General features: G+C 46.5%; 1 protein-coding gene across 3 annotated transcripts in view; it reads left to right on the top strand.

Annotated features, from left to right (window-relative positions):
* The first annotated feature begins 2,455 nt into the window (after window positions 1-2,455).
* Window positions 2,456-12,857, top strand: part of GSK3B (glycogen synthase kinase 3 beta) — a 149,619-nt gene continuing 139,217 nt past the window's right edge. The window contains exon 1 of one of the 3 annotated variants that reach the window (XR_005704511.2): window positions 2,456-3,246. Coding sequence is in view for 2 of the 3 variants with exons in the window: in XM_040090940.2 (XP_039946874.1) it covers window positions 3,159-3,246 (88 nt within the window). In the remaining variant the exon portion in view is untranslated. The remainder of the gene's footprint in view (window positions 3,247-12,857) is intronic. The other 2 variants (XM_040090940.2, XM_040090949.2) reach the window with 2 other exon arrangements.

Genomic DNA, 12,857 nt, shown 5'->3' with positions numbered 1-12,857 from the left:
TGTCATTTTCAGCATTGGCAGCGCATTGAAGCTGTGTCTAAGCAACATTTGACACAGTGGTGTCTCAGAGGGGGGTTGGAGCAATGAGTATGGTAGGGTGGCTTGGGGTGGCTGCAGTACCACTCACTCCTATGCTGTGACTTCAGTGTCTCTTAACCCTTGCTAGGGCACACCACTCTCACCTGACAGGGTCCCAGCTGTACAGAGCTGCACAGGTAGATCCTGAAGAATCAAACCTTAAACAGTCCCATGGCCTTTATACTAGGTAAAATCATTCATCACTTTATCAGGCAGGAAAAAGGGCTTCCAGCAAGCCAAGTATCCTGGGGCGAGCCAAGTGCTGAACAGGACCATTTTGAGAGACTGGGTTTGTTTTTTGCTTTGGAAAACAGCTCTTGTAAAGGATAAATTTTAGCTGCCTTTGGCCAGGTCTTTGGTCACATAGCAATGGTGTTCAGAACAGGGCTGCAAAAAAAAGTAAATCTGGCAATATTTTGATGCCTTGAAAAGAAAACAGCAGCTCTTAGTTAGTCTCTTACACTGGCAAAATATGTTGCTGCTAGTCCAAGTTATTTTGTTTGTGGTATAAACTATCCTGGCAAGAGCACTTATTTTTTCTTTTTTTTAATGGCATAAGCAAGTGGTGCTCAGTTTTTGCTGATGTCTGCTGAGTAATTTCACTGAGGTCACAGCAGGCAGCAGCACTCCAGCACTGGCTGTGCTAGGGCTGGGAGCCGCTGCCCCCAGGGATGCTCCAGAGCCCTGAAGAAGGACAAGTTCTTCCAGAACAGTGCCTGGAACTCTGGCCAGGGCCAAGCTCTATCTACCCATGGTGGCAGTGGGACCAGACTACAAGTGTGTGTAGTGTCTCAATACAAAATGTGTTTCCTGTGAGGAAGCCTTGCTGTTAACAGCTGAGTTGGGAGGACTTTCTATGAGAGCCCTGATCTTCATTCTCCTGCTTGGCCCAGTTTGTGCAGAATGGGTTGACCATCACTTCGTGAACCACATCCACGACTGCTCCTGCCTGAAAGCTGGAGAGAGACTCTTTACAAGAGCTTGTCGTGACCAGGCAAAGGAGAATGGCTGCAAACTGAAAGACGGTAGGGTTAGATCAGATATTAGGAAGAAATTCTTTACCACGAGGGTGGTGAGACACTGGAACAGGCTACCTGGAGGACGTGTGGATGGCCCATCCCTGGAAATCTTCAGGGCCAGGCTGGATGGGCTTGGAGCAACCTGGTCTAGTGGAAGGTGTCCCTGCCCATGGCAGGGCATACGAACTGAAGGGTCTTTCGGATCCGTTCCATCCCAAACCATTCTATAATTCTATGACAGCACTGTGCGTTTCAGCGCCATTTCTCTCACGGCTCAATGAAGCAGAGCCGCAACACGTCCGTGCCTGGCGGGTTTTAGGCATAAACCCCGCAATGCCGGGTCGCCTTCCGCGCCGCCCCAGGCACGCTCCCGGCGGGACGGGCCGCGGGGGCGCGCCTCAGGGGCGGTGCCCGACCGCGCTGCGCATGCGCGCTGCCCTCCCCGGCCCCCACGGAGGTGCGCGACCGTGCCCCGTCGGGAGCGGGCGCGCCCGTGGCCCCGCGCCTCGCGATTGGTCCCCTGCAGGCAGCCTCATCGCCGCCAGCCAATCGCAGCCCGCAGCCGCTCTCCGCCTCGGGCTGCGGCTTGAAGACGTCCCAGGGCTGGGTGACGGAGGCAGCGCGTCCCCTGATTGGCTCTCCCTCCTCGGCTCCATTCGGGTTGGCCCGGCGATGGCCGGAAGAGAGCCCTCCTTCCCATTGGCCGCACGCCCGGCTGCTAGGGCGGCGGCGGCGTGCTCCGATTGGGTCTCCGCTTCACTTCGGGGAGAATCGGTCGCGCCCGCGGTGGTTCCGTGATTGGTCCCGGCCAGTTACAGGCATTCTTGTAACGGCCTGAGGATTGGCCCCGAGAAGGCTCGGGCGTTTCCGTAACGGCCTCGGGCCGGGGGCTCGCGGGCGCGCCGGGTTCTTCGGCCGGGTATTCACAGACAGCGCTTACGGCTGCTCCGCAGCGTGGGGCGGCGGCGGGCACGGGCGGCTGCGCGGCTTTGGCGCACGCACAGAGCGCAGCGGCGGGAGCCCGGCACGCAGCGGAGGGAGCAGCGGGGACAAAGGGACTGATCGGCAGGAACGGGGAGGGGGGGCCGGCGGGAGACTTCAGCCGGGAGGACGAGTCCTACGTGCCTTGGGGCGCCTGGGGAAACAGCAGCAAAAGAAGCAACCGCCGCCAGCGCTCTGAATCCGGGCTGAGGAGGAGCAAGGAAGCCGCCGCCGTCATGGCCCGTGCCGTCGCCGCCGGCCGCCGCCCGCAATGCAGCGTGTCCTGCCTGAGCCACCGCCAGCTGCCCGTGCGGGCGCAATGAGCGGCCGCACTGCCGAAGCCGCCGCCGCCGCCACTTCAGCGCCGCACTGAGCAGCAGCGTCAGCGAGCAGCGAGGCCGCCCGGCCGCCTCACCCCCCTCCGCGCGCCGCGGATCCCGCCGCCACCACCGGATCCTATTGCGACTCGTTTCCGAATCGCCTCCGCTCGGCCGTGCCCCGAGATCCCTCCGCCGGGGAAAAAAAAAATAGTCCCGTTGCCTGCCGCCTCCCTCAGAGGCGAGGGGGAAGGAGAGGAACGGGGAGGGGGGAAGGAAGAGAAGGAAGAAAAAGAAGAAAAGGAAAAACAAAGAGATAAAGCAAATAAAAGGAGAGAAACTCGGCGGCGGCGGGATCGGAGGAGCCGGGCCGCGAGCCTCCGCCCCATGTGACTGGCGCCCGGGGTGGGGGCAGCGAGGCCCAGCGAACCCCCCTCGCTCGGGAGCGGCGCCGGGGGGAGGCGGCTCTCGGACCCACCGGCGCGGCCGGGAAGGATGGTCGTGTGAGGAGCGGGCGGCGTGAGGAGGAGCAGGAGGAGGCAAGAGAAGAAGAAGCAGCCGCCGCCGGGCGACAGAGACCGAGAGGGGAGGGGGCTTCCCCGAGGGGGGAAGGGGGGGTCCCGGCGTTTCATGTGGCGCGTCCCACCCGTCTCCTGCAGCTGAGCGAGCGAGGGAGCGGCAGGCGGGCCCGCCGGGGCGAGGCGGAGGGCGAAGGCAGGAAGAGGAGAGAGGTGATCGCCGTTGGGGCAGAGCGGGAGAGACCATGTCCGGGCGGCCCAGGACCACCTCCTTCGCGGAGAGCTGCAAGCCGGTGCAGCAGCCCTCGGCCTTCGGCAGCATGAAAGTCAGCCGTGAGTATCCTGCCCCCCTCGGGTGGGGGGGTGAGGGCCGGGGAGGCTGCCCCCGCCCTTCGCCCAGACGGGGAGCGGCGAAGGGAGCCCGGCCCCGGCCTCGGCAGCTCCTTTCTCTCCCCTTCCCCCCCCCCATTAACCTTGAATAGGCGCACGCCGCCGCTCCGTTCGGGGCCTGCTGGACGGAAAATCCCGGTGGGTTTGTCCTCGTCCTTAGCTCCTGGTCGCTGCCAGCGGCCTCTGGCTCATTAAATAGCCATTTTTCCCCCCTTTGTGAAACGGATTGGGAGCTCCGTAGCCTGTATTTCCTTTTCATTTCTCCCCCCCCTCCTCCCATCGAAAGGAGGAAACGAATTGCGGGCGCACAGGTATGACCGTGACATTCACGTTCATTATGTGTTTTTTGGGTGTTTTTTTGAGGTTTTTTTAAGCACTCCTGGCTGTGAAGGGGAGAGAGCATGGGAGGTTTTTCCATGCACCCGTACATCGGGTGTGAGCACCTTTTAGTCCAGCCCATTAAAAAAAAAAAAAAAAAGAAGGAGGGGGAGGGGAGCTTACAAAAGGTGTCTCTAATATCCTCCAGGCTCTGGTAAAATGCTCAGAAGAAGGTATAAGAAAATGCTTATTTTGAAATAACTGCTCCATGAGCTCACATGTCAAGCTTGGCATTCCTTTTCCAATTTTCTGATCCGAGGAATATTCTTAAGAATGAGGCCTGTGCTTTATTCTGCACAGACATGTCAGAAATCGTGCTTAACGTGTGCCCATTCTTCGTATTCTATCCGTTGGAGTTAGCTGGTTTATGTGAATTAAAAATATGAATTAAACCTAAACAGATGTACAGTGCTGATACAAAAAGGCCCGGTTCTGAGTTGCTATAGATCACCTATGTGCTTATCATATGGAATTTCTTTACTCCTTATTTGAATATGTTCACATTAAGAACTGAATTGTTCTTTCAGATTCATATGAACAGTGTCATTTTTGGAAATATTTTCTTTTTTCTTATGGAAGTGCAGAATGACTTCTTTATGGGACCAGGAATGCTCAAAACGCATTCCCATTCGATTGATCTATTTGATATCCCTGTAAAGCCACACCTGACATGGCTCTGTGGGTGCATGCCTGCATCCATCACAGGGACTCGCGTGTTTCGTGCCAAAGCACTGGGAGATTGTGAGCTTTTTGACAGATGAGAAATTTTGATAGGTTATTTTTTTGTTTTTTTTTCACTGAAATGTCTTCCGCTGTGGCTGAAGCCTTCAAGAGAGCATTTGGCTCAGGGGCTGTAGTCCACCTTGTTATCTACATGATCAGTGTGCCAGCAGCACTCCAAAAGTCCTGGGTGCAGTTAACCCGTATTAGCAGCACGACAGCGTGGGTTTGATCAGGTCCAGCATTAGTATTTATTAAGGATTATTGATCTGTAAGGAGGAGAACTGTGGGTGACTCCATTTTAATTTACTGGCTTACTTTATGTGCCTGTGGAATGGAAAGCAGGTCTTGTTGATCAGTATTTCTGCAGGTGGCTGTCTAAACCAAGCGAGACCTCGACCTGTCACACTCAGCAACTAAATTTGTCTTATTCAGGCTCTACAGCTTGATTCTTGAAAGGTCATCGATGCTCCTTTCCCGTTTATTTGAGGTCAAAGACTAGGCAGATGCTTCCCTGTGAAGAGGGTGCTAACTGATGCACACTAACAAGTTTGCAAATATGATTCAATCCCAAGTGTATAACACTGAGGGAGAAACAAAGGCCGTAACATAAAGCGCATGCACTTGTGATAACCCCCCCAGTCGCTCTAGTCATGTGCTCCTGGTCCTTCTGCTGTCTGGAAAAAAATGTCAGAACAAAGCAAGGGAACCACATTCAAGGATTCTGTGGGAAGTGCAGTTTCTATTTTCGGTTAATCCAGCCATGTAAGACAGCCTGGGAAGTTAACTTTTTTTTTTTTTTCCCCCCCCCTCTCCTTTTCCTTTTTTTTTAGTGAGAAAAATTCCAGGGTGTCAAAAAAGGTTTTATTTTTCTGGTTAGCAGAGTCTTGGTAACATCTTATCACATGATGTAGCAAGCTGTGTATTGCCAATGTGGAGTGCTTGTGTGGTGAACAGAGTTAGGTCGGCTCTTTCATTTTGATATATATTTTATAGGCTGATACTTAGTTACATTCTGAGCCAGTTTGAGTTAAAGCTGGGACAAAAGAGTCGTTGTGAGAAAGGTGAAAATTGATAGGTTGGTATCTCCTGAGTGTCTGGGACATCTTTAGTGCCTCTCTCTTGGTGTGGGTCTTTTGGAAGCAAAGCCTGACTTGTTTGCTGTCAGCCTTTTTGGTCTTGTTTGTAAGGAGGGGTGACATCAAATGATGAAGTCACTCTTGCTCGGATGTCTCTTGCTTTTCCTGGCTGAGCGCTGCAACAGTTACTTAGAGAGGATAGATCTAAGGCATGAGAAAAGGATTAATAAAATACTGGAGGAGGGTTCATTGTTCCTTGTGTTTCCTGGGAGGAGCAGAACTAGAGCCGTACTCTGATTGCTCTTCTTCTCAAGGTGTGTGGGTAGGAAAGAGTGAGCAAGGATTTTTCATCTCTTTGCTGTGCGGTTTATTAGATTGAATTTATGATACTTTGTTCTCAGAAGTTGGTAACAGAATGAAGCCTTGAATGGAAGGATGGGAGATTACCAACAGCTGCTTCTCCTTTGGCTGTTTCAAAAGATGACTTCTCATGCATACTGCTCTCTTTGCTCTGTCGGGGTGTTACAAGGGTTTTAACATCTCTGCAACTGTAGGAACTCCGTGGCCTTCACTTGTCTCTTTCAAGCCATACATCTGTCTTCTGAAATGGACTGTTTTTATTTCTCTATATTTTGGTGCTTGTGAAATCACTTAGCCATATGGATTTCTACATTGAAGTAGTTCTCAAATAAGGTATTCTTTGTGCTGGTCTGTGTTGCTGGGTTTGTAGGCTTTCCCTGAACAACAACAACAAATGTGTACTCCTTGTGTTAAGTCTGTCCCTCAAAAGGAGGGAGCTAAGCTTCTAGTTTTCCACTTGCTGATACTATCAAACTGCTCATTATAGTATGAGAAGAGATAGGAGCTTGAAATTTTCTTTAGTTCTTCACCTGGTTGCTCTTGCACTGCTTAGGGATGTACCTTGTTTCTCAAGTGGGATAAAAATAACCCTGAAATATAAAGGGTAATCATGCAACACATGACCAAAAATATTAATATAAAAACAGAAGTCTTAAAAGTTTGCAGTTTGAGAGTTTTCACCTAATGATTGTAGAATTGATTTTTTTTTTTCCCTTCTCTGAGCTGCTGGGAAATAAGTGTTTCAAGTAACACCAAGTCCTTGCAGACAGCAGTACTTATTGTAACTGTAGCCAATTGTCTTGATGGTCTGCAATAAATAACGTCTTGGCTAACACTTGCCATGAGGAGTTTTTTGCTCCATGTGTGCGTGTCATGGGTCTGTAATTGGTTATGCAGGATTTGTCAACTTGGAGGGGTGAGGAAGGCAATTTTATTTGCTTTAGCTAATTCTGATGTTGACCACATACTCTTGGTTGCAAAATCTAAAGGACGATCTTGTAGTAATTCATTTTGGACTCTGTGGAAGAATGTTACGGTGGTGTCAAACTTGGGATTTGTTGAAGTTTTTCTTTTCTTCTTAGATTCACTGGTTTTTTTCTGTATTGTAAAATCTCCTGAAAGCACAATAGCTTGGTAAGCCTATATTGCTGTGTATTGTTCACACAGAGTGTGATGGCTCTTTAAAAGTGGTTCGTGAAGGAATAAAGTCTGTGAGTTTGTTGCTCTTTGAGTAGCTATTCTACAAGCCACTACATAAAAGTGACTGCTTTTTAGGTAGCAGTGGTGTCTAGGTGACAGTTTAGTTTAATGCTCTGTGGTGTCCAGGTAGGTGTGTGAGAAGAGCCTTGCAAAAGGCACCCTGGGTGCCTTCAGCGAGAAGGAATGAGTGGGGCTGTTGAAACTGGCAGTGCGATTGAGATAATACCACCTGGTGTTTCTCAACACAGCTAGGGTAGGGCCCTCTCTATTGCTTTGATAGCAGTTTCTGCCTAATTGGTTTCTGAAACTGAAAGCTGCCCATCCTGCTTTCCTTGCTGGAGAGAGGAAAATCACTCCCTTCCAGAAGCCTGCTGAGCGTTATGTGTCTGGCCGTCGCTCATCCTAGCCCTGTCCAGCCTTCTGACTGCTGCTGGGTGGTGAGCAGCTTTCCTCATTCCTAGATTGGAGAAAAGTGCACTGAGGGGGTCAGCTAATGAACATGTGTGCCTGGGTGGAAAGTGTTTCATGTTACGGTGCCCCAAAGTTTTGCCTTGCAGTTTGAAAAGGTACAAAACTGTCTGCTGTACTTAATTCTGATGCTGACAGACTCCTTCCTCTTTATTCATGCCATTAGCTAGTTGAGCATTCCATTTCTGTTCTGCTTATTTCCTCTTCCCTACACTGCTTCTTGGAGGTGATCCCCTCTAGTTTTACCTCTTGATTCACCTTCTGCATTTCCTAGCAATATTGGAGCTGTCTTGTTCACCTGTTTACACAGCTGTGGCTTAGGGAGTGTGTTCCTTGCCTGTTTGCATCCTGGTTCTGGAAGTTGCTGTATCACTTCATCTGTTAACTTGATAGGACCTTGTAGCTATCACAAGCAGTGGCAGGAAGATGAGAAAAGCTGAAGACCACCCCTTAGCCTGAAGAGTTTCCCTCTGTTGCCCCAAAAGAGTTCTTTAATTTTCTTGTATTCCATCTTTAAGACCTGTTTTAGATAAAATATAAAGGAATTTTCCAGTATTGGTGTTCAGTTTGCTTATCACAGATCTTCACAATGATATGAATCTGTGGGATATTGACTGTTGCTGTTCCCTCACCCCATGCTCTCTCATAAACTGGAAGGATGGGTGAAGAAGATTCTGAAAGTCTACAGGATATCTGTGTGCAAAAAGCGTGCAGTTAAAGCTTTGTGTCCCAATCAGCTGTGGCATTTTCTGAAGTGAATTAATGCTAAACTCCTTGGTTATTTGAACATAGTAGCTAAACCATGCCAGATGCTTGGAGAACACTTGAAGTCTCTTGGTTCAAGCTCTTGGAGTATTTTTGTTTTAAATGAATGTGTCCAATTTTAAATTGAAAAGACTGTTACCTCTGAATTTCCAGAAATTTCTGTAGACAAAACTTGAATATTTTTCTGGCGTCTTCTCCCTTTTGATTTTGTTAAAAAAAATTTAAAAATTAACTTTACTCTGAGGACTTTTAGTCACCCATAGCTAGTGTGGGAAGTGCTAAAGTGGCTGTCTCCTGCAGCAGCGGTATGGCTGGTGGAGTTACTTGGCTGCTTTCTGAATTTAATGAGCATCAGCCTGGAGCTGCCTTGAAAGACAAACAAAACTTTTAAAGTCAAGCAGCTAGGAAAAGGAGATTATTGCAAGTTTGAATGCCTCACAGAATATCCAAGTCCATGTGAAATTCAAAATTTTGTCATTTCAGAATTTCTTTTCAGAAAGCTGCGCAGATAGGTGCTCTTCTATTTATGTACGTTGAAAATAAATGCCAATTACGACATTTACAATGTGACAAGAAAAGATACTCTTTCAGCCATAAACATTCAGAACCCATAGTGTGCAGTCCAGGTCAGACCCCCTTTCTTCAGATGCAAAACCAGAACCTCCCTTGTCACTTCTCATCCCATAGAGATTGTTTCCAAAGTGCTTTGGAAAGTTTGGAGCACTTTGGAAGTTTGGAAGTTTGGAGGCATAATGGTCTATTTTTTGAATTGATTTAAAATGTAACCGCTTGAGTGCACCGTAGCAGTCTGATCTTGAGGTGAGAAAAGTGTGAGATGTGGTAGCTAGATGCAGGTCTGTGAGAAAAGGCTACAGCATCATAGTCATGCTCAGACAACTGTTCCTGGTCAGTGCTGCTGTATCTCATTAAACAGAAGCCTAAAATGAATCTCTACCTGGAACTTTTGCAAACTGTGTTTGGATAACAGTGATTCTGACTCTTGGGAATTCTTCCTGCCCCCATAGGTAATAGTTTACCATGCCATAGAGAGAGGGTCATTATTTAAGTGTTTTCCATGGAAATGGTTCATGTTTGACTCAATCCTATATCCTATAGCCGTTGCTGTGTGGTGTTTTGTCAGGGCAGGAGGAAAGGTGAGATGATGGTGTTTCAGTCAATAGAAATCCATGCTGGAGACCTTTCTAAATGCAATCCACTGTCACTCCCTGAGAACTGTCAAAAATGTGGATGCCCAGAAGTCATACTGCTGTGCCTCTAAAAGAAGTGGACAGTGATTTTTCTTGTATGTTCAGTGCTATCAAAGAATCCTTTCATTAGGTGCTCTTGCCATAGATGACTTGTCTGTTGTTCAGAAAAGGAAATAAAGCAAAGCAGTTCACTCTGTACTTTTATCTCTTGCAGACGGGAAGTAGATCTAAGCATTTAAGGCAATTTGTGTTCTCACCTCGTCTGTCTTATAATGGAAGAAAGGAAGGTGGTAAGATAGCTTGTCAATGTCAAGAACTCAGTTTTTTTGTTTGTTTGTTTGTTTGTTTTTCTTTAAACAAAAGCCATACAGCAACAGCTCCTTCTGAAGGGATGGCTCCAGTTTGCCAGGAGCTTTGCTGTGCCTCTGTAGTACAGACTGTGTCTTTTCTGGCTTGGCCTCAGCAGTACCCCTGCTTCCTGCACAGTTGAAAGCAGGCTGCCAGTTATCTTCTATGTTGATTAATTTTTAGATGATTTCCTAGGGTTTCTGTGTGGGTGATACAGAGTCAGGTTACCTGAAAGGATCAGTGCTGTGGGGCTGCAGTAGGCTTTGGTGCCTGCCACAGGAAATTCATTTCAGCTTGCACAGGAGTGAGAACACACAGCTAAGAAAAATACAGCTTTATAGCTTTGTAATATGTCTGAATAGGGCTGAGTGTCTCTTTGTTTGAAGGGCAAAATGACCAGTGTAGGATTGGTGAAAATAATTTTGTGTCTGAAAAATGTCTCTTAAACTTGATATATCACAGAGATGCATAGTGATATAGTTACGTTGCTTGACGTGTCTTTTCAGGCAGTTGGACTGCATTGGAGAAACATTTTAGTAGTCCAAGTGCCTGACAGATGATCATATTAAGAGACCTGCTGATCAAAAGGAAAAGGGAAGATATTTCTCATTGATACCACTGGATAAGCAGTATACTTATATACTGTGGAGGGTATATAGGAGTTAGAAACCGGACTGTGCTGTTATATATGCATGTGGATTAATGTTTGAGTGCAGCCGCAAAAACTGCCATTCTTTTGGGTCAGAGCACTTAGAAGGAGAAAAGTTGGATGTTGGCTCTGAAGTTACAACTAGGAGGGAAACAGCAGCTGAAGTTTTCCAACCAAGGCAGACTTCTTACAGCCATATCATCTCTTTTGACTTTTTTAGTAGGAATATAATTCTTGTCAGATACAAGCCCTGTAGTTCGTAGTAGGATCTTTTGCCAGGAATGCAGGCAGTTGTTTAATTTTCAGACAGGCCAAGAATATGTTTTGCAGAAAGATAAACTGTGACTTTCTGCAGAGAAGAATTTGATTTTTCTTACTGTGTAGAAAGAGGAAAACTATTTATCACAGTTGATAGTGCCAATCTGGGTTTTTTTGATTCACATCCTCCTGTAAACATTTCCATAGAGCATACAATGCTATTTGTACCCCATCTTATCTGCTTAGTTGTTTTAAGCATCTATTTAAAAAAAGTAGCACAATGAATTAACCTGTGTGAGTGGGTTTCCTAGAGGGAGAAAGGGGTCACAAATTCATCAGCCTAAATAAACCGAATTTTTGGATGTTGGCCAAGTAAACGTGAATCTTTTGGCGCGGACCTGTATCCCCATGAATGAAGCCCGTAGCCATAAATGTATTCCCTCAATTTGTGGGGCTCAGTATCAGCATCAGAAAAAATGTTTTGTGCCTTGCTTAGAGAGTGAAAGTTTTCTGGCAGGGCAATCTCTCTGCAGGTGAGTAGATGGAATGTTTTATTTTCTTTTTATATACAATTGCTCAATTGAAACCTAAAGAAGTGGAAAATGGTGTCCTTGAGAAGAATGTATGTGTTGCTTCTACTCTTGCCATCTTGTGATTATGTGTACTGCCTTGGGAGCCATGGATATGTATGGTCATGCACCACAGCAGTTGCAAGTTAATGGTTTTTTTTCTTTGTTCCTCAGAGAATAGAAACTTACTAATCAAATTCCAGTTTTAGAGGCTTTGGAATAGATTTACCAATATGTTTTAGTAACCACAATGGATCTCAAAGCTGATCTGAGTCTTGGGGAAATATTTTAGGGTCCCATGGAAAGCTAGGTGATTTTTTTTCTGTTTTTCTGGGTTTTCTAGTGGAACATCTATTGAATGTGCTAGAGACAAAAGCATAAGGTTTGCCTGGAGCGAGAGAACTTTACTGTTCCAGAAATTGTGGACCCAAACTTCAGATGATATTGGTCAGTGAGAAGGCAGGGAGAGCTTTAATTGCAACTCCCAAAAAAGGGTTACTTTCAATTTTAGATTGAGCTGAACATTAAACTTGCTCTTCCTTGATCAGTGCAGTGGGCATGAGTTGGTGTGGGGTTGTGAATTGGTTCTTATTTAAGTGACATGGGGGTGCAGTTGAGTTCAACGGGCTCTTCATGTGCACGAGTGAAGTTCCCCAGCAGGAATGTCTGAATGTCATTCCAGCAATCAGAGCAGGTTTCAGAAATGTATTTGGCTTAATGGAAAATCTTCTTAGGGGATGAATGCTGCCAAATCTGCAATAGTCTCTTCTATTTTGTGATAGATTCAGCTTCAGTGGACTGAAGTTTCCCTTCAGCTAGAGTAGCTGTCTTTCGTTGTCCATGAAAGCTGACAAGGTTCAGGCATGACAAGTGCCATGGGATCTGTGAGAGCAAAAGAGCAGCGGCTGTTTTCCCAGGTGGCACATTTGAAATGCCACCTCTGGGATTTTGGAGGCAGGTAGAGATATTCTTGAGGCAACAAGCAATGTTTTCTGTTTGGTGTCAATGCCTTGGCTTTTAGCAGTAGCTTGTGGATTTATTTTTTGTTACTCTAATAACCTGGGTTATTTTTTCAATGGTAATATTTGAGCAGTTCATGATTGACTGTAAATATTTATTACAGTGGACCAACTCTAAAAGGAAGTACTGCAGCAATGTTTATGCTGTATCCATAACTTTTAATAATTTTGATATTTCAGAAATATTTACTGAAACAATGATACTGCCTGCATTTCAAAATGTCGTGAAAGCTTAATTTTTATTCTTACATTGTGGCATAATTACAAAATGTAATTTTTTTCTAGTGTTAGTTTAAAACATATAGTATCTATATATGCCTTTTATGTTTCTTAGTTTATTCAGGCATTGTGGGGTGGGGCTTTTTGTTTATTTTGTCCTTTTTTCTTTTAAGTGAAGAGCAGGTGGAATTATGACAGAGTTCCTGGCAGACTATTTCAAAATCAGTAGATTCTAACTGAAAAAAGTCATGTTAAATTGTCCTCTAGCAGCTCCTTTTGCTCTATTTACTTGTGTTCAAGTATAGAGAGGAACA

The sequence above is a fragment of the Hirundo rustica genome, chromosome 2 (assembly GCF_015227805.2).
Source record: "Hirundo rustica isolate bHirRus1 chromosome 2, bHirRus1.pri.v3, whole genome shotgun sequence".
NCBI lineage: Eukaryota > Metazoa > Chordata > Aves > Passeriformes > Hirundinidae > Hirundo > Hirundo rustica.
This window is presented reverse-complemented; position numbering and strand designations above follow the sequence as displayed.